Below are 19,010 nucleotides of genomic sequence, written 5' to 3'. Positions count from 1 at the left end.
CACACAGCCTCTTTTCCCTAAAACATCAACCATTTCTGCGTCGACTTCGCCCGCCGTCGTGAATCGCGTGCTGGCGCAATAGCGAATCTATACAGTAAGGTATGGTGCTTCGCATAATCCATTTCCCATTTGTTGTCCCTACCTGCCCAGCAAGACAAACGGGTCTAACAATGCCACCAGTTCATCCAATTTTGCCTTCCGTCTCGAATCATATACCTATCCATCGCCTCCTCGTGTCCTCACTCTGTCCAACAAACAAACCCGTCAGAATGTCTGCCATCTCGTCCCGTCTCTCGAAGCTGTTTCGGCCTTCCTCCCAGCCACATTGAACATTGTCGTACACCTACAAGTTTTGAATTCAAGCTTGTCACCCTTTGAGTCTCGAGAACATAGCTACGGAATAGACTACACTCCCGTTTCCATACAGACGTGCCTTATCCCACCGTCGACGTTAGCATCCGAGGTTCAAACGCATATCCCCAGTAGGGAAGCTCGCACACCGGCCGTTTCCCCAGTTCCACATTGACAAGCACAGCCCCTGTTACGGCGCTTATCCCGTGCGGGTCTCGAGTCGCTCGCAACAAAAGAATTCTTGCGGACCGGACATCGGGAGGAGCGGCCAAGTGACAGCTGCTCTACGACCGGCGTGACTACTCTGCCTGCCTAACCACTTGCTAACCTATTGGCAGAACGCCCTAAGCAGACAGCTTGAGGATAGCTCTTTCTTCTCCATCATTCAGCAAGGTTGTTTTCTTCGGCTACCATTGTTTTGACTTGTCAAGTGCCATATCGGCTACCACAGACCCGCTCACTCCGCTGCCTGCAAAGCCTCAAGTTTAAACATCAAAATATTAAAACCCACCGGGTTAACCATTATCATGGCTGCCCCCGAAAGCGACCTTATGGCCTTCTACCAAAGGTTTCAAACCCTTAGTCTTTTTAACGACAGCAGCGCGAGGCTGATAGAGGTGGGCTTCCGTCCAACAGAGTGACTGAAAGGCTGAAAGATGGACCTTTCTCAACTCATGCCAGTCTCTATTCATTAGGCTGACACGTATCTGTGCAGGACCTCCTCCTTTACTCCAAAAACGTTGAGGATGCTCTCCGCGAAGAAAACAGAGCCCTTAGGAGACAGCTTACAGATGCCCAGCTCGATCTTGAGGATGCCACTCGTTCTAGAAGAGACCTCCAGCAGCAGGTGGCGAATACCGAGTCTCGTAATAGGGACCTTGCTCAAGATAATCATCACTTGAAGGTGAGGGTCACTGGCCAGTCTGGTCGAGACAGTTATTGAAACAGAATATGCAGAACAACAATCCTTTTGTGGTCGTCCTCATAGACGGTGACTGCTGTTTGGTATGTCCACCCCTGGTCTCCTGCTTCCTCACGGCAACTGTCTAACTCTGTGTTGCAGTTTAAAGAAGCCTTAATCAGACAAGGAGTCGAAGGCGGTAAAAAGGCGGCTTATGCTTTGCGAAGCGCTATTCTTGAGCAATGCGGCGATTTTGCGGGCAATATGGAAGTCATTGCAAAAGTCTATGCCAACCTCGGTGGCTTGGCCAAAGCCATGAGACGCAACGGATGCCTGGAGGCTGAGGAAACTCTCAAGGAGTTCACCATTGGCTTTACTCAAGGAAAGGCAACCTTTGACTTTGTTGATGTTGGCCACGGAAAGGAGCGCGCGGATAACAAGATTAAAGGTAGGTTAATCTGTCCCAGTAGCACACTTGATAGATACTAACCGAAGCAGAAACGGCGAAATGGAATTTGCGCAACTACAACTGTAAGCAGCTTCTTCTCGGCATTTCGCATGATGCCGGCTATGCTCCATTCCTGGATGAGCTCTTCCAAGATGAGACCAAGAAGCGCCGCGTTACCGTCGTCGAAGGTGTTCCGACTGTTCGCGAACTCGCTTCCACCGGCGTCAACATTTTGAACTTCAACGACGAGATCTTCCGATCGGAGAAGCTGGTAGACAGGACATCACTGCGCACCAACACTTCTCCCTTGATTACCACGTCATCTTCATCTACCACCACTCCTACTGTCAGCAACGGCAATCTTCCGACTCCCACCAGCTCCACCACGTCTACGCCCGCGAACGCAACTGCTAGTTATGCCGGAGCCATTGGAAACGCGAGCCCTCCGCCCAAGATCACGCTTCCTATCCAGCCTAGACCTGTTAACGCAAATGCTCGTGCCTCGGCCACCCCGAAGCAGCCGGCCTGGAACCCCGGTCCTCGTGGCTTGGACCCGCCCATCAAGGTCTCACCAGCTGCTCTAGAAAGTATCAAGAAAAGGAAGGACAACAACAAACTTTGCAACAATCATTATCTGAGGGGTCCCTGTTCAAAGGGCGACGCCTGCTGCTTCGAACACAAGTATAAGCCTAGCAAAGAAGAGATTGACGCTATTGCCTTCTTGGCCCGCTTGAACCCTTGCACCAGCGGCCAGGATTGCGATGTCGAAGATTGTATTTATGGACATCATGTAAGTTTCACTCATCATGCCTCGAGTTTTGAATACGCGCTGACCGAAACCTCAGTGCCCCAACGTCAAGGACGGTGTCTGCACTCATCCTTATTGCAAATTTGAGGATGCCGATCACCCGCCCGGCACGAAATACAGAAGCACAAAGACCTATGACTACTTCTCTTAGACAGGGAACGATGTAGCTTTGAAGGGGATCTTTGACGCGGTGTGGAGAAGATGGGCGTCTATTTGAAAACCCATCTGATCAAGGGGGGTTCTTCAAAAAGAGTTTGGGGAAAACAAAATAAAAATTATCGAAGAGGAGGCTTTCTCAGCGAAGGGAATGCGATGGCGAGCTGTCCGAGAAGGATCCATCTGAGATGAAACGCACCAAGAAACGGATTTCACGCTCAGGGGCTTGCTGTGGCTGTTGTCTTCTGCAAACTGATCATTTCTCTAGTCTATTCAAATCAGGAGTCAGGGTTTAGGAGATAGTTCGAGTTGTTTGTTGTTGCGGATGCTAAACAGCGGAGAAACATTACGTACAAAATACAATCTAGTTTGTTTGTTAGCTTGATACCTATTCCAAGTACACTTGGACGAGATCACTTTCGAATTGTGCTAAACTTTACAACGACTAAATGAATGGCGAGGTACAGATGAAAGGTACCAACAAGATTTATCTTGGAAAAAACATATTCACAAGAACGCAAAGCATCGCTTGGACATGAAAACGGTTGGTGAAGTTGACTCGAGGTTGGCGGTTGGTGCCGCTGGTTCGTTGCCGGCCCGGAGCCGTGTGCACGGACTCCACTTTATTTCCCCGGCCGGCTACCCCACTCAACTCAATTGAAACCACATCGACAGCTTGGACGGGCCACCCCACATTTCTCCAACAACTCACGGGGAGCTGTTGGTTCATCTGTTCAACCACCGCGACCTTCCACTTGCCCCCCTGCCATAATTATCACAGACCTAGTCGCCTCAACTGTATCTGCGCGCTCAGAGGCCGACTTCACCCAAATACCTACCGAACGAACAAAGGTCAAGAGCTAGTGTCAGTCATAGACAACCGCCAAGATGCCTTCCCACCCGCGGGTAGAAGAAGTCGAGGACAGCGACCTTGAAATGTCCGACCCCTCCGAGGGCGACATTGACGACTTTGCCGAATCCGACATTCTCGTCCAGCGCGACGCTCCTCCCGCCTACGCCTCCAAAGTCATGCCCGGGCCCTCCTTCACCCCTCTCTCCGCCGCCCACCGCGCGCAGGCCGAAAAGCAACACCAACAATTCCAAGCTGCCCAGGCCGCCCAGGCTGCCGCCGCCGCTCAACAACGACAAGTCCCTCCCCCACAATATTCCCAACAACAACAACGACAGCCAGCCTACACCCAGCCCCCCGGCTACCCCCAGATGCAAACCACCACCGACGACTCGGCCTACAAATCCTTCCAGTGCCTGTACCCGTGCTACTTTGACGCCACGCGCTCGCGCGCCGAAGGCCGACGCGTGTCCAAGGAGCTTGCTGTGCCGAACCCGCTAGCGACCGAAATCGTCAACGCCTGCGCGCAGCTCCGCCTCTCCGTCGTTCTCGAGGCAGGCAAGCTGCACCCCAAGGACTGGGCCAACCCTGGTCGCGTCAAAGTGAACCTCAAGGAATTCATCCGTCTGCATGGCGAGAATGGGAAGCTGAAGAATAAACACCACTTGTATATCCTCGTGGCGGAGCATCTGAAGAAACACCCGACGACGGACGAGAGTCCGGCGTTGAGGGTCGTGGTGAGGGGCGCGGGACCCCCGCCTAGAGAAATGTTGGAGGAAGGCAAGAAGTGGCCGAGGCCGGCGGTGCCGAGGGGGTGGAAGATGAGTGAGTTGTTGCCGTATTATAGTCCGGCGATGACGGGCGGTGGGGTCAGTGAGAATTTCTTGAAGGATATGATGAAGGAGATGGGACCTGGTGGGATGCCGGGCATGCCGGGGATGCCAGGAGGAGCGGGAGCAGGAGCGGGAGCAGGTGGGATGCCGGATATGGCGAGCTTGTTGCAGGGGATGGGAGGGATGGGAGGATTGGGTGGGTTGGCGAATATGTTGGGGGGGATGGGTGGGATGGGAGGTAGTGGTGCGACGAGTCCGGGGGCGAGTGGAAGTGAGGCGGCGGGGAAGAAGAAGGGGAAGGGAAAGAAATAGGGTGCTAGGGGTGGGAGGACGTGAGAGGGATTGAGAGGGATGGTCATGACTGAGAAAGATTCAACCTGCCAGCAAGCCTTTTTCCCGCTTTGCCGTATAACATAATGAACAACAAACAGCGTAGACCGCAGAAAGCAGTTTACCAAAACGATAATACCATGTACTTTTTACGAAGCCCCGTGGCCAGCTCGTCCGAAACAACATAAATGAGACCAGCTAACAGGTTAGGTAAACCAGTCCGCTACCGCTCGTCAAGGTTTTTTTTATTTTTATTTTTTTTTCTTATTTTTTTAGAGAGGTAGAGGTATATGATAAGAAGGATCATGATGCTCTTGTTACCCCAGATTTTTTAAGTTTTCGTTTTTGTTTACTCGAAACGGGTCTGCTCTCACGTGGCTTTTTTCGGCTTCTGTGTTTGCAATAACTTCACAGTTACCTGTTACTTTTTTTCGTCGAACTTTAGGGTAATAGTCGGGGAGCCTGAACTACAATAATCCAACACTTCCTGGTTCTTGTTTAAGCACAATGGGCGACGGTAAGTCCCGCCAAAAACCAGCTCCTCTCATCCTCGATCCTCGTGGGATTTTGCTTTCGTACATCTTGACTAACTTATGCGCCTAGTTCATCACAGCCATCCGCCCACGAATGAATTTAGTCTCTACCACGCCACTCTGCCTTCAAGAGCTGATTATCTGAAGGAATCATCTGTAGTATCCGAGACCGAGATTCACCTCAAAGACAACGCGGCGGCGATTCCCCGGACTCTTTTCCCCTCAGAAGCTGAGACCCTCTCTTACGAGCAGCAGCATAAGGTCGTCTTACAGGTAACCAAACGTGGAAGCCTTGAACTCAGCATCGACCACCATGCTGCACAGAAAGATCAACTAGAACCTATTCAAAACCAAAACCAAGACCAAAACCAAGACCGAGACCAAGACCATCTCACCCTCCTCACCTCGCTCAACAAACAAACCACCTCCCTACTTCAGATATACTCTCAGTCCCAATCAAAAAGCGAAGAAGGAGGAGATACCAACGTCTTGGAACAAGCGGTTGTGCTGGGGCAGGTAGCTCTAGTCCTAGCTTCTTCGCTTATCGCTGTATCCGCGACGTCTGGAGATGATAGGGTTGTGTGTCGTTTGGATCTTCATTCCAAGGCCCGGGTAGAGATAAAGGTAGAGGTACAGACACAGGTTCAGAGAGAGGTGGTGGTGGCATTGGCGAATATGGGCGTGGCGCTTGTAAAGCAGTTTGATAGGACGGGGGATAGGAGGGATTTGGAGGAGGCCGGGTGGATTCATGCCAGGGATGGAGGTTATAGCAGGGAGAGGGAGGTAAGGATTGAGAGCAGGGGGAGATAAAGGGAGTTGGTAAGGAGAATTGCAAGTGGGAGGTGGGTGGATGAGAGGATGAAGATGAAGAGGGGGATGGGGGTAGTGAGGTTCTGGTGCTGTTGGAAAAGCTGGAAGAGTGGCTGGGAGAGCGAGTGTTTGTGGTATAAATGTGAGTAGTTGCAGAACAATGAGATGGAGAGAAAGGCAGAGATTTTGTTGTCCTGAATACCGATTGGATATTGGAAATGCGTTGAGATAACTGATCAAAGTAATGGGGTGGTTTTGAAGATTTATGCAGTAGGTACCTCTAGGCTGAGTGGTGATGGACAGGGACAGACTGACTGATGGTTGACCAATGATTGGTAATGCGCATACTCGGGCCGTCGAAGCAGGAATTGACCCAGGAAGAGATAAGCACAGGGAAGGAGCTGTATCAAGAATTCCGAAGTATGACTGGCAAGAGCTGCCCGCCAGCTGCGGACGAGCACCACCATTGGTCTAGATGGCACGTCAGTACGTAGTTGCCTTGATTGTTCTGATCTGCTTCTCGTAGCCACATCTTGCCCAACCCCAGCTCGATCCTTACGAAACTCTCAAGGCGACCTCTGCTGACAACACTGTCCAGACGCCCCCCAACAGAGATACCATCCAGACATCCGCGCAGTCCGCATCGAAAAACCCCCTCTAGCCCTAGAGACTCTCTGGAAGCCGTTTCTGGCAACAAAGCTTTGTCCAGTAAAACTGGTCTTGAGATTGACTCCCTCGGGGAGATTCTCCTACGATGATGTCAACCAGACCAACGCCCCCAGAGGATGAATCCTCGCGATATTCCAACACTGAGACTATTTTCATTTCCTCAAATTGCCCAACGGCCACGAAGCTCTGCGGTGTCTGCTCTAAAATCCCGGCCTGGTTCTGGACCTGGGAATTTGGGAAAGGAGCGGAGATTTCTGTCGAGCTACAGCCATTCAAGGAGATGCGAGCTGAAGCACAAAATGGCTGTGGTCTATGCAAACTTTTGTGCTCAGGGAGTTACCGTGCTGGATGGAACAAGGTTGTTATAAGTACCCTCTTTGGAACAGGCAAACTGGTGAAGAAGCGTACAATTGAGAACGTTGTCTACGGGATTTCATGCCAATTCGAGGAAGCTGAAGCCTCGCTAGGTGAAGTTTATCCAATTCCATCTTCATGGCGTAAGTCGCACATCCAAGCTGTTACATATTCAGGGCAATTGTTACCATGTTAACCTCTGTTGTCTGTTATGTAGGTGGCCGCTCCCTTGCCGCAGCAGATAAGAACTCAGATCTCATACTCATTCAGGACTGGATTACCAATTGCCAACTCAATCACACAAGCTGCAACAACGTCACAAAGGATTTCCTACCAACCAGGCTGCTGGATGTTGAGGCGTTCAACAACGGAAGATCGCCTAAGCTTGAAGACAACATCAAACTAGTCCGCTCTGCTTCGGACCAGATTCAAAAAGGACGATCCGCGCCCCGGTATATTACCTTGAGTCACTGCTGGGGACCGCCAGAGAAACATCTTTTTACCACCACACGGGCGAGCCTCTCTGTCAGAATGGAGAGAATCTCTTTTGCGGAACTCCCTAGAACATTTCAAGATGCAGTTGTTCTAACAAGAAAGTTAGGACAACGGTATCTTTGGATTGATTCTCTGTGTATAATCCAGGATGAAGAGAATGAATGGGCCCGGGAAGCTTCAACGATGGCGGATGTATATACGCAATCTTACTGCACGCTCGCCGCTCTCAGCTCTAAGGATAGTACAGCGGGGCTGCGCAAGAAGACTCAAACGGACCAGAGCATGTTAATCGATATCAGCGCGAATGATGGCCAAAACGAGCCGTTTAATGTACGTCTTGTATCCAGTCCAGACGCTTGGAACTCCGAATATGACGGCTTGTTTTCTCTAAGAAGGGCAAGTGAGAGTGGTAGTCCCCTCCAGTACCGTGCGTGGGCTCTTCAGGAGAAAGAACTCTCAACTAGAGTCATTCACTTTGGCTTTCGACAACAGCTCTGGGAGTGCTGTGAGCTCAAAGGAACTACGCAGCTGCCCTGGTATCATGCCATGGACATAATAGAGCGAGTACAGTCAAGCCAGGAGAAGGAATGGGCTAAAAGCCACCCGCAAGACCCCATCTTATTTCATAGGATGACTGCTAGTTGGCTCAGGTTATGCGAGGACTATTCTATTCGATCCTTGACCAAGGAGACCGACACGCTAATTGCTCTTTCTGGCATTGCGCAATCTTTCCAGAAATACTTTCCCAATGCCAAGTACATCGCCGGGATATGGACCTGCCATCTACCGCTAGCATTGCTTTGGAGATCATATCATATTCCCATAGGAAGGGACAGGACAGATTATATTGCCCCCAGTTGGTCCTGGGTTTCACCCGGCTACAGGATATGTTATGAGCAATTTCTATTCCCCGTGTTCCCACCCTTCCGGAGAATGACCAACAATACACCAGGTCTAGCGGACAGATGGTTGGACGAACTAGAGGTTGTGGGCATCAAAGGACAGCCCAAGCACGGCGATGACTATGGTGCTCTTAAAGAAGGTGCGGCTTTGGAGCTAAAGGGTGCTCTCCTCTTTGAGCTAGACCCTGATCTAGACTTTTCAAATTTTACCAAGTGCGACTGGATTGTATATTTTCGCAAGGATGGCGTGCCTGCTGGCGGCTTCTCTCCAAATGCTATCGGTCCAGTTGAGGGCAAATTGTTATGCCTAGGTATCTTCTGTCACACGAGTGAGGGGGTTACAGGTCTTATTCTCAGGGAAGACATTCACGATGGGAACTCGGTTTATAGCAGGGTAGGATATGTGGCTAAACTGGATCCTTCATTGTGGGACGGTTCAAAACGGCGCCAGATAACCCTGATCTGAGGAGGACTGCTAGACGTATCACTCTGCTAGATCGAGTATGTACCTTCTCCTTCGTCAACGTATCAGAATTATCACCATCCTCTGTCCTGAATGACGACAAGTTCTTCGTATCAACCGTTCAGAACAATGAAAACTTTAGTGAAGCCAATGGCCGCCCGTCGAGAAACATCCCGAGTTACAACATCCATACGACCTCTCATAACAAAGACATATCTACGAACCCATTGACAGCTTCAGCCGTAAGCACGAGACCTCTTTCTCACCTTTCTCAAGCATTTCTTAACCAGGCTCATACCTTTTATTCGACAAGGAAGACCTAAACGCCTTGCCAATATGCCAATTCAACTACTAATCATGTCGTTTCATTCGGTACAGGTGTATGTCAAAGTGTCTCTGTCGCCCATCCCGATGTTGGCAAGCCGTCATGAAGCAATGAAGATAGTGCAAAGATACAGATACCCTGGGAGTATGGAACTGTGACTTGCTATAGTGGCTGAAGAAAATTACGAGGAATACGTGGGGGAAAAAAGGATCATTAAACAAGGCGTGAAAGGGGAATTGAAGTGAGGAAGTTGCTGTTTGCTGGTTCAGAAATACTTGATGTCCACGGTATCAGGGTTGGAAAGGAAGGTGAAAATATTCACTTGTCTGGCGGTGCTTTGACGTGGAATAGAGATCTTCTAGGCAGGGATTCAGCAGTCTTCTTTGTTGCGAGTGATTCCGTCAAGAAAGATGGTGGAATTAGACGAGTTTGTTGACATCAAAAGGAGGCAGGGGCTGATGGTACGTACCTCTAGAGCACTCTACATTATCCTGACACTGTGATTGGATGCAGCTGCAGCCATGATTGCAGGAGCTCCTATCTGGCCCCGCTGCACTTGGTTCCTTGCTATCTTTATTTGCGCTGTCATGACGCTCTGCAGTGGGCTACTGACATGGTTCGTAGGGCATTAACCGCCAAAAGACAACAAATTCCAGCGCGCACTATCAAGCCCAGGGTCCATCACAACGACAGGGGCAGGGGCGCATCCCGTCACGACGACAACCACACCCAGACGCCGCCGACTGGGCATCGATCCACGTCCTTTCCTGTCCTACAAACACCACAACACCACAACACAACAACAAGACAACACCTCCCCAGCAATGCGCCCCAGCGGTGCTCGCAACCCAACAACATGTCCGAGCTAGGAGTAGCAGTAGGACAAAAGATCGAACTGGCCGATGGCTCCGGGAGGACCGCCTTTGTCCGCTATGTCGGCGAGACCGCTTTCGCGCCCGGCACCTGGGTCGGCATCGAGCTCGACGAGCCCTCGGGCAAGAATGACGGCAGCGTCCAGGGCGAGCGCTACTTCAACTGCGAGATGGGCTACGGCATGTTTGTGAGGCCGACCACTTTCAATGTCATTGCCCAGCCGCCGCCGCCGCCGCCGCCTTCGACCTTCAGAAGATCCGTCACCACCAGGCCCACGAGTCTCAACGCTTCCACTACCCGGAGGCCCGCCCCTGTGGACTCCGGTCTTGCAAAGAGGATGAGCTTGAATGCGCCGAGCCCTAGTCCGGGTCCGCGCCCAAGTCGTACCTCGAGCACGAGCATCACGAGGGTCAGTACAGTACTAGACAACACACAGCTTTTTCCCCGTTTGTTTGTTGCTTGGTGATCACTAGGTCACAGCTGACACGGAATTCCTCTCCAGTCTCCTACGAGGTCACCTACGAAACAGCTCGCCACAGCTTCGTCCAGCGGGAATCCTTCACGCAGCGGAACACCATCCACAACCACCAAGCCGGCCGGACCCACCACTCGAACACGCCCCTCTCTTAGTACGAGTCGACACTCGATGGGGCCACCGCTGACTCCAACTACGCGAACAACTAGGAAACCTTCCGTATCGTCTGTCGGTACCAGACCTTCGATAGGCGCCACAAGGGCGGTGGGCGGTAGGGCATCCATGTCCGCGAGGTCGTCTACAAACCGCCTCTCCGACCCCAGAGAATCGACTGGCTCGGTGTCTTCAGTAGGAAAGTCCGGTTTCAAGAGAGGTAGTGCCTCGCCTCGCAGTAGTGATGAAGACCTGTCGGCCTCTCCTGTGCCCGCTAGTCCTGTGCATCAGAAGACGGCCGCTCTGGAAAAGCTCACCGCCCCGGGTGCTGGAAATGGTGGTGGCGGAGCTTCACCCGGCGCAACTTCGCCGAACCTTAAAGCGACCACCATTACGCCAAGATCTTCCATTACGAATACTGCGACTATGAACAAGGAGATTGAAGATCTTAAGGCCAAGCTCAAGGTGTTGGAGAAGAAGCGCATGGAGGATCGCGAGAAGCTCAATAGTCTGGAAAAGGTCAAGGCGGAGCGCGACAAGTTTGAAAGAATTATTCAAACGTTGCAGATCAAGTATCAGCCACAACAGCAGGAAATCCAGGACCTGAAACGGCAATTGAAGGAAGCAGAAAACAGACTCTACAATGTCGAAGAGTTGCAGGCCGAGCATGACACAGCCATGGAGCTTGCCACCCTCGATCGTGAAATGGCCGAAGAGACAGCAGAGGTGCTCAAGGTAGAACTGGATGCCCTCAAGCAAAAGAATGAAGAGCTCGAGCTCGAAGTAGAAGTCCTCCGCGAGGAGAATTCGGAGTTCACTAATGGCATGTCACCCGAGGAACGGGCGAGCACTGGCTGGTTACAGATGGAGAGGAATAATGAACGTTTACGCGAGGCCCTGATTCGTCTTCGTGACATCACGCAGCAACAGGAGGAGGAGCTGAAAGATCAGATCAAAAGCATGGAGGAGGATCTACGGGAGTTCGAGACCATCAAGGAGCAACACACGACGGCCAAGGAGAAGTTGGCGCAGACTGAAGCGATCGTTGAGGACCTCAGAGAGCAGCTTAATAACGCTCTTGGGGCCGAGGAGATCATCGAGTCGCTGACTGAGCAGACCATGAACCAATCCGAGGAGATCAAGGAACTCAGGGCCGTCATTGATGACCTTGAAAGTCTCAAGGAGATCAATGATGAGCTTGAGATCAACCATGTTCAGAACGAAAAGGAGATGCAGGAGGAAATCGACCTGAAGGACTCCATCATCGCCGAGCAGTTCCGCCAGGCCAATCTGCAGAGGGAGAGCTTGGAGGATATGGAGTACACGCTTTCCAGATTCAGAGAGTTGGTTACGAGCCTGCAGAGCGATTTGGAGGATATGCGTGCTTCGCATGCTGTCACCGAGAACGAGTCTGAGCAGCTCAACAGCCGCTCGCGTGCCATGTTGGATCTCAACATGAAGCTTCAGATCTCGGCTTCCAAGGCTCAAGTCAAGACTATTGATCTCGAGTTGCGGCGCATGGAGGCCCAGGAGGCTGAGCAACATTTGGAAATTGTGAAGCTGTTCTTGCCTGATACTTACCAGTCTGATCGTGACTCTGTCCTGGCTCTGCTCAGGTTCAAGCGTCTGGCTTTCAAGGCCAACCTGTTGAACGGCTTCATCAAGGAGCGCGTCAATGGCCAACCGCACCCCGGCCATGAAGACGACATCTTTGACGGGTGTGACGCTATTGACAAGCTCACCTGGGTGTCGGCCATGTGCGACCGGTTCGTCAATGCCATTAGCCACTGCTCCCTGGAGCAATTTTCCAGGTACGAGGGTGCCTTGTATGAGCTGGAGCCTGTTGAGCGTGCCCTCAACGGCTGGATTGACGGCTTGAGGCGTGATGATCTGAAGGAGAAGCAATGTGCGGACGAACTCAAGCGCACCATTGCGCTCATGACCCATCTTGGCGAGGTCCACATCTCTAATGACCTTGAGAGCTTCGCCGATGATGTTCACATGAAGGCTTTGCTCATGCAGAGCCATCTCGAGTCTGCCGCTATCTCGGTCAACTCGCTCAAGGCCATGGTGCAGCGTGTTATCCCTCCCAGTGGTGAAGATGACGAGCTCGCTCAGTACTTCTCCAAGCGTGCCGAAGCTGTTGTCTCCCAGACACGCAGCGCAAAGGTGATTGCCGGCAAGACCGTCCGCGCGCTCGAAGACCTCAAGACGCGTTCCCTCTCCCTCACTCCGGATACCCTCGAAGCCTTTGAGCAATCCGAAACCGCCACGCGCGACCTTGCCAATATGGCTCGCCAGATCGGCCTCGACCTGCACGCCTTCCTCCACGAAGAAGGCCGTACCGAGCCCTACAACTACATGGAAGTGCAATCTTGCATCCAGCGCTCGGCACAAGCCTCTTCCCCCACGGCTTCCTCGCCCGAGTCCGACCTCTTCAACACCTACCTCTCCTACCTGCGCAATGCCACCTCCACCATTTTTGACCTTGCCTCCTTGGCCTCCGACCTCGCCCAGACGCAGGAATTCGACCGCACACCGGCGCCCTGGATCCTGCGCTCTGCCGAGCTCAAGGCTGCCAAAACGGTTGCTCCCGATATCGACGACGAACTGCGTCGCTTGCGGGACGACATCGCGGAGGCGCGCCGCTCCATCGCCGTGCGCGAGGAGATGCTTTCCACAGCACAAGTCAAGATCGAGACGCTCGAATCCCGGATGCGCGACGCCAACGCCAAGGCCGCGCGCATCGTCGACTTGGAGTCCGACCTGCAAGCCGCCAAGAAGGAGGCCGCCCAACTGCAGGAGGACATGGAGAAGCAGGATCGCGAGCTCAAAGCCCTGGAGAGCGACAGAGACAAGTGGAAGAAGATTGCTTCCGAGTCGCGCGTCGTCGTGGCCGATGGTTCCGGCGTTGGCGTCGACAACAAAGCCAGTGCTGAGCGTGCTGTGGCCACGGCCCGCGAGATGGATGCTCTCAAGAAGGAAATCGAAGCCCTGCAGGCTGCTGTGCGTTACCTCCGTGAAGACTCACGCAGGGCGAGACTCAAGGAGCAGGGTGACTACGAATGGCTTGCCGAGCCGCTGGTCAAGAAGAAGCCATCGGTGCAGGAACAGCGGAAGCAGCTCGTCAAGAAGGAAGGAAAGGCCGTGCTTGGGGAGCTGGTCAAGCTTGTTAGCGGCGCCAAGGTGTTTGATTTGGGTAGTCTGCCGGAGAAGGCGGAGGATAGACTCAAGTGGAGGCCGGCGAAGACGACGCCCGGGTGGTGGGTGGCGAAGCAAATGGAGGATTGGGAGGCGTTGAAGGAGTGGGAAGGAAGTGTGAAGGGACGGGTTAGGGAGTTGGGTGGTGCATCGGGAAGTAAGAAGGCGGAGAGAGAGGAGGAGGCCAAGAGGATGGTGAGGAGGACGGCGGCGGCCAAGTTGCAGATTAGGTTGCCGGGGATGGAGAGCAAGGTTGGACATGGTGGTGGTGGTGGTGGGAGGAGGGTACAGATTGTGGGGAGTAGGGAGTGGGAGAGTTTGCAGGGGAGGCTGGCGGTTGTTGTTTGATGATGGGAAGTGAGAAAGCAAGCGAGCTTTGATGATGAATATGCTTATTACTACATTGTTTATGAACGAAGTTAACGTTGTCATGATGGTCACAAGTTATCAGTATTAGAAAGAGAAAGGAAAAGTTGGCGTGGGAGTGCTGGTATAGATTTCTCCCAAAGAAAAGTGTTTCTCAACCATCCCAATACGTTTACAGGAGCTCTGTATCAAACATTTCTGTTGCCTGTGATGCCGTTGTTGACCCACGAAACACAGGAAAGGGGCAAGGGGAGGAGTCTCACCGGAGACTTGGCTGAAGTTGAAAAAGTTCACCTTGGTAGTGTACACCGAGAGGCGAGCTTCGGTGCACGAGCCACCATGCTTTTCGGCAGTGCTAGCGCGATTGACCATTGGCGGCGCGTCTCTTTGGCGAACCTGCCCGCTGTGTGGAATTTTGAAGCTTCTGGAGCTTCTCGAAAGCCTCCCACCTGCTGTTATTGTTTTGCACCAGAGCTATACCTAAACACTAACACTTTCAGCGGCTCGTTTCGATAACATTCGTGCCGTCACTTTCTCCAAACCAAAACTTCCCAAACTTCAACAACCAGACCAGCCCAGTCCCAGTTCTTTGCTTGACAACACCGAATACCGTCACCGATTACGACACGACAATTTCGATTCCCTCCTTCCGAACCGACTTACAAGACCAAACACCCACCAAAAGAAACCGAACGAGCGCAGACATGGTGCAAATCAGCGAGGTCAAGGGCAACAGCCGCGACAATCGCACGGCCGCCCACACCCACATCAAGGGCCTCGGCCTCAACTCCCAGGGAATCGCAGAGAAGCAGGCCTCGGGCTTCGTTGGCCAGACCACGGCGCGTGAGGCATGCGGTGTCGTCGTCGACCTCATCAAGGCACACAAGATGGCCGGCCGGGGCGTCCTGCTAGCAGGCGGGCCCGGCACCGGCAAGACGGCGCTCGCGCTCGCCATCAGCCAGGAACTCGGCACCAAGATTCCCTTTTGCCCCATCACGGGCAGCGAAATCTACTCGACCGAAGTCAAGAAGACCGAGGTGCTCATGGAGAATTTCCGGCGCGCCATCGGCCTCAAAGTGCGCGAGACCAAGGAGGTGTACGAGGGCGAGGTGACGGAGCTGACGCCCGAGGAGGCCGAGAACCCGCTCGGCGGCTACGGCAAGACCATCACCACGCTGCTGATTGGGCTCAAGAGCGCAAAGGGCCAGAAGAAGCTGCGTCTGGACCCGAGCATCTACGAGGCTATCCAGAAGGAGCGGGTCACGGTCGGCGACGTCATTTACATTGAGGCCAACACGGGCGCCTGCAAGCGCGTCGGCCGCTCCGATGCCTACGCTACCGAGTTCGACCTCGAGGCGGAGGAGTACGTGCCTATCCCCAAGGGCGAGGTGCACAAGAAGAAGGAGATTGTGCAGGATGTGTCGCTGCATGATCTCGATGTCGCCAATGCCCGTCCCCAGGGCGGTCAGGATATCATGTCCATGATGGGCCAGCTGATGAAGCCCAAGATGACGGAGATCACGGACAAGTTGCGTTCGGAGATCAACAAGGTGGTCAGCAAGTACATTGACCAGGGTGTGGCCGAGCTGGTTCCTGGCGTGCTGTTTATTGACGAGGTATGTTTGTTTGTTTGCTTGCGGGCTGAAACAATCACCATTTTTTGTTGTTCCCTGGGCTAACAAAGAGAACTAACTGCGCTTGACAGGCCCACATGCTGGACGTAGAGTGCTTCACCTACCTGAACAAAGCGCTCGAGTCGCCCATCTCCCCCATTGTCGTGCTGGCTTCCAACCGGGGCATGACCGGCATCCGCGGTGCCGAGGATCTCGTTGCCGCCCACGGCATCCCGCCCGACTTCCTCAGTCGTCTGCTCATCATCCCCACCACCGCCTACGACCCGGAGGAGATCAAGAGGATCGTCAAGATCCGCTCGACAACCGAGGGCGTCAAGATCACAGAGGCTGCTATTGACCAGATTGCGGAGCACGGTGTGCGCATTTCGCTTAGATACTGTCTCCAGCTGTTGACTCCTGCGAGGTACGTTGTTGTCTTCCATTGAAGAGTGTTTGCGGTGATGAAACAAGTCCAATGTCACATGTAATATGTATAACTGACACATACACATTTACGCAAAACAGCATTCTGGCCAAGGTCAATGGTCGCAACGAGATCGACGTCCAGGATGTCGCCGAGTGCGAGGACCTCTTCCTTGATGCTCGTCGCAGCGCCGCCCTACTAAGCAGCGAGCAGGGTCAGGAGTTTATTTGTTGATCATCAGCTGTTGTTGTTGTTTTCTGGTAGTGTTCGTTACGTCAACTCGTCGTATCTCACAAGAAGCAATTTGATAGATGAGCACGGCAGGGGTGTGTTGTTTAAACAGGTCGGTTTGGCGGGGTTTAAAAAGAGAGATACTTTTTTTTTTCTGCGTTTCATGGGTTATCAATGGAGTCGGCGCATATTACTGTGGTTTTTCTTGTATCTGTTATTTTTTTTATGTTGCATGTTTCATGATAAATCCTAATGTCATCAGGAACACACAGCTCGGGGTTGTTGTGGTCGGTTGTCGTTTGCGGTTTTGTTTCACTTTTTTTCCCCTCGACATACCCTAGTTCTGGAAATACTGGGACGCAGGCAGATGGAGAAATAGGAAAAACCAAAACCAGTCATCCATTTTTCTTTTTCTGTTCCTTATTCCCCCCTGTTCCGTCTTCTCCTCCTGCTTATATCCTTGCTCAATCTCCATTATCTCACAGTTCGGCATTTGGAAGTGGATGGATGGAGGCACAATTCACAAGGGAGAAGAAGAACAATCAAGAGGCACAGCACCCCCTTCCAACAACAAACAATGCGAATTGAGGCAAAAGGGAGCGCGGAATGCGGCAAGACAATTGGGGATGGGAATGGGTCTAGGGAGGAAATGCGAAATGCTAGACCAAATTCGGCGGCGGCGGCGGCGGCGGCGGCACGGAACATGGTCCTTTGTGCCCTTTGTTCTCTCCTACTATCTGGTTCTCAGAGCATTCCAGTTGCCTTTTCCGAGCGGCGGTTGGCCCGCATTCCTTTGATGCCGCCCGTGGTTTCTGCCCGTGGTTTTGCCCTTGATTTCGATAGCCCGGTCCAGTCGATGGGCAACCGCAACGCAATGGTTGCGATATAATAGGTGGCATTGTTTAAGCAAGCATCGATTGCAGATGCGGCGCCTGGGATTGATTTTGATGTTTGAAAGGGGGGGGGCTGCTGGCGTCTGGTTCACTGAATAGCTGGATAGCTGGTCTATTGTACGAAGCATGTCATTCCTTCCTGTCTATAGCTGCATTGTCTTCTGTTGCGAAACGGGGACTGCACTGGGTTTGGTGTGTGTGTGTGTGTATGTCTTTTTCCTACCATGGTCCTTGTTTTCCACTTCCACTCCCACTTCCACCTTTTTTTTTTCTCAGTCATTGTCATTTGTTCAGAACCACCAGGTCCAAAACTGACTGCGAACGGAATGATTTTTGTAGCAGCGGTGGTTGCAAACGCTGGACAAAGAATTTTTTCAACATGTCCTTTGGGTCCGCTCGGTACATTCCCGAGACATTTCCAAGTCCCCAACATTTTCACAACTCACGGTGTCCTTGGTTATCATTTCTCTTGGCCATCAACCCGTTCCGTTTCAATTATTCGATTCGGTATCTGATTACCTCCGCACTCTGCTCCGAATTCGCCTCCGGTATGGTAGTGGTTCTGCGGTACTGCTGGCCCCTTCCATTTCCAATTTCTCAGTCCCAAATGTTGACCAAGTTGGATCAATACACTTTGACTTTTCAGTTCATATACTGTCTAATCGAAGGAATCGGGAATATGACCCAATACGCATAGCAAGGGATCATTGTTTTCCAACCTGGTAACCCGACGATACGGTGATGGCGTGTCTTGTCTTGTCTTGTCTGTCCGGATGTATGGAGGGGTCTATGTCGCAACAAAGGAAAGTTGACGGAACAATCCAAACAAGACCTAACCATGATCGTCTTCCCCTTCCCTTCCCTTCCCTTCCCTTTTCCTTCCTCTGTTGGTCGTTGTGGAGTCTTCCTGGGTCCCTACCCTATGCATTTTTTTCCCCGGCTTTCTCTTTCTTCTGTGCCCCTCGTTTTTGCCTTGCCTTGCGTTTTGTCTTGTTCCGGATTCGCGAAGTGGTGGCCATTATCAACCAACAACCCAAGCAAGATACCACACCCACAGACAACCACACACAACCACATACCACGTTCTCGGGTTCTTGTTTTGGACCTTGTCTCTTGTCTCTCCCCTCCCCTCCCCCTCTCCCCCATTGTTATCCTCCCCCTCTATGTCTTCCTTGCAGTTTTACACTTTGCCATTATTCTTCCGTCTACTTGTTCTGTGAAGCTTCCTTCCTTCGGTTTGTCCTACCTCCCACTCACCATCATTTCCCCCTTCCCTTCCTACCTCCTTCTCCTGTGTCTGTCGGTACATACATTTTGACGACCAACATCTAGAGCGGAACGGGAAGAGAGAGACTGGATTGGACTGGAACGGACCGGGTTACCATACCTTCTCACCTGTCAACTGTCGTCAGCACTGCTTGCGTACACTAACTTTTTGTTTCTCCCCTCGTCGTCGTTTGTGAGCAGCGGACGGGTTAACTTGTACAGCACAGACTTGCAGACGGGCTCGTTTTCTTTCTCTTGTTCGCCCCCCTCCATCCTCTCGCCTGCCG

General features: G+C 52.4%; 6 protein-coding genes across 6 annotated transcripts; all 6 read left to right on the top strand.

Moving 5' to 3' along the window:
* Nucleotides 1-878: 878 nt before the first annotated feature.
* Nucleotides 879-3,040, top strand: NEUTE1DRAFT_130794 (uncharacterized protein; the record flags this gene model as incomplete). Its single annotated transcript, XM_009854280.1, has 6 exons — nucleotides 879-968; nucleotides 1,067-1,255; nucleotides 1,309-1,356; nucleotides 1,415-1,700; nucleotides 1,751-2,490; nucleotides 2,546-3,040. The coding sequence occupies 6 exons, from the start codon at nucleotides 879-881 to the stop codon at nucleotides 2,657-2,659; spliced, it is 1,467 nt and encodes a 488-aa protein (XP_009852582.1).
* Nucleotides 3,041-3,414: 374 nt separating this feature from the next.
* Nucleotides 3,415-4,831, top strand: NEUTE1DRAFT_84722 (uncharacterized protein; the record flags this gene model as incomplete). Its single annotated transcript, XM_009854279.1, has 2 exons — nucleotides 3,415-3,654; nucleotides 3,778-4,831. The coding sequence occupies 2 exons, from the start codon at nucleotides 3,553-3,555 to the stop codon at nucleotides 4,657-4,659; spliced, it is 984 nt and encodes a 327-aa protein (XP_009852581.1).
* Nucleotides 4,832-5,184: 353 nt separating this feature from the next.
* Nucleotides 5,185-6,681, top strand: NEUTE1DRAFT_139103 (uncharacterized protein; the record flags this gene model as incomplete). Its single annotated transcript, XM_009854278.1, has 3 exons — nucleotides 5,185-5,194; nucleotides 5,281-5,993; nucleotides 6,547-6,681. 3 exons carry the CDS (start codon nucleotides 5,185-5,187, stop codon nucleotides 6,679-6,681), a joined length of 858 nt encoding a protein of 285 aa, XP_009852580.1.
* Nucleotides 6,682-6,777: 96 nt separating this feature from the next.
* On the top strand, nucleotides 6,778-8,906 carry NEUTE1DRAFT_102293 (uncharacterized protein; the record flags this gene model as incomplete). Its single annotated transcript, XM_009854277.1, has 2 exons — nucleotides 6,778-7,186; nucleotides 7,261-8,906. The coding sequence occupies 2 exons, from the start codon at nucleotides 6,778-6,780 to the stop codon at nucleotides 8,904-8,906; spliced, it is 2,055 nt and encodes a 684-aa protein (XP_009852579.1).
* A 1,178-nt stretch (nucleotides 8,907-10,084) lies between these two features.
* On the top strand, nucleotides 10,085-14,457 carry NEUTE1DRAFT_66034 (dynactin; the record flags this gene model as incomplete). Its single annotated transcript, XM_009854276.1, has 2 exons — nucleotides 10,085-10,309; nucleotides 10,604-14,457. The coding sequence occupies 2 exons, from the start codon at nucleotides 10,085-10,087 to the stop codon at nucleotides 14,276-14,278; spliced, it is 3,900 nt and encodes a 1,299-aa protein (XP_009852578.1).
* A 413-nt stretch (nucleotides 14,458-14,870) lies between these two features.
* Nucleotides 14,871-16,718, top strand: NEUTE1DRAFT_147522 (uncharacterized protein; the record flags this gene model as incomplete). The annotated part of the gene is made up of 3 exons (XM_009854275.1): nucleotides 14,871-15,912; nucleotides 16,002-16,333; nucleotides 16,435-16,718. The coding sequence occupies 3 exons, from the start codon at nucleotides 15,001-15,003 to the stop codon at nucleotides 16,565-16,567; spliced, it is 1,377 nt and encodes a 458-aa protein (XP_009852577.1).
* Between the last annotated feature and the right edge of the window lie 2,292 nt (nucleotides 16,719-19,010).

The sequence above is a fragment of the Neurospora tetrasperma genome, assembly GCF_000213175.1.
Source record: "Neurospora tetrasperma FGSC 2508 unplaced genomic scaffold NEUTE1scaffold_4, whole genome shotgun sequence".
Lineage (NCBI taxonomy): Eukaryota > Fungi > Ascomycota > Sordariomycetes > Sordariales > Sordariaceae > Neurospora > Neurospora tetrasperma.
Note: the sequence above shows the minus strand (reverse complement) of the source record. Positions and strands in the feature narration are given on the sequence as shown.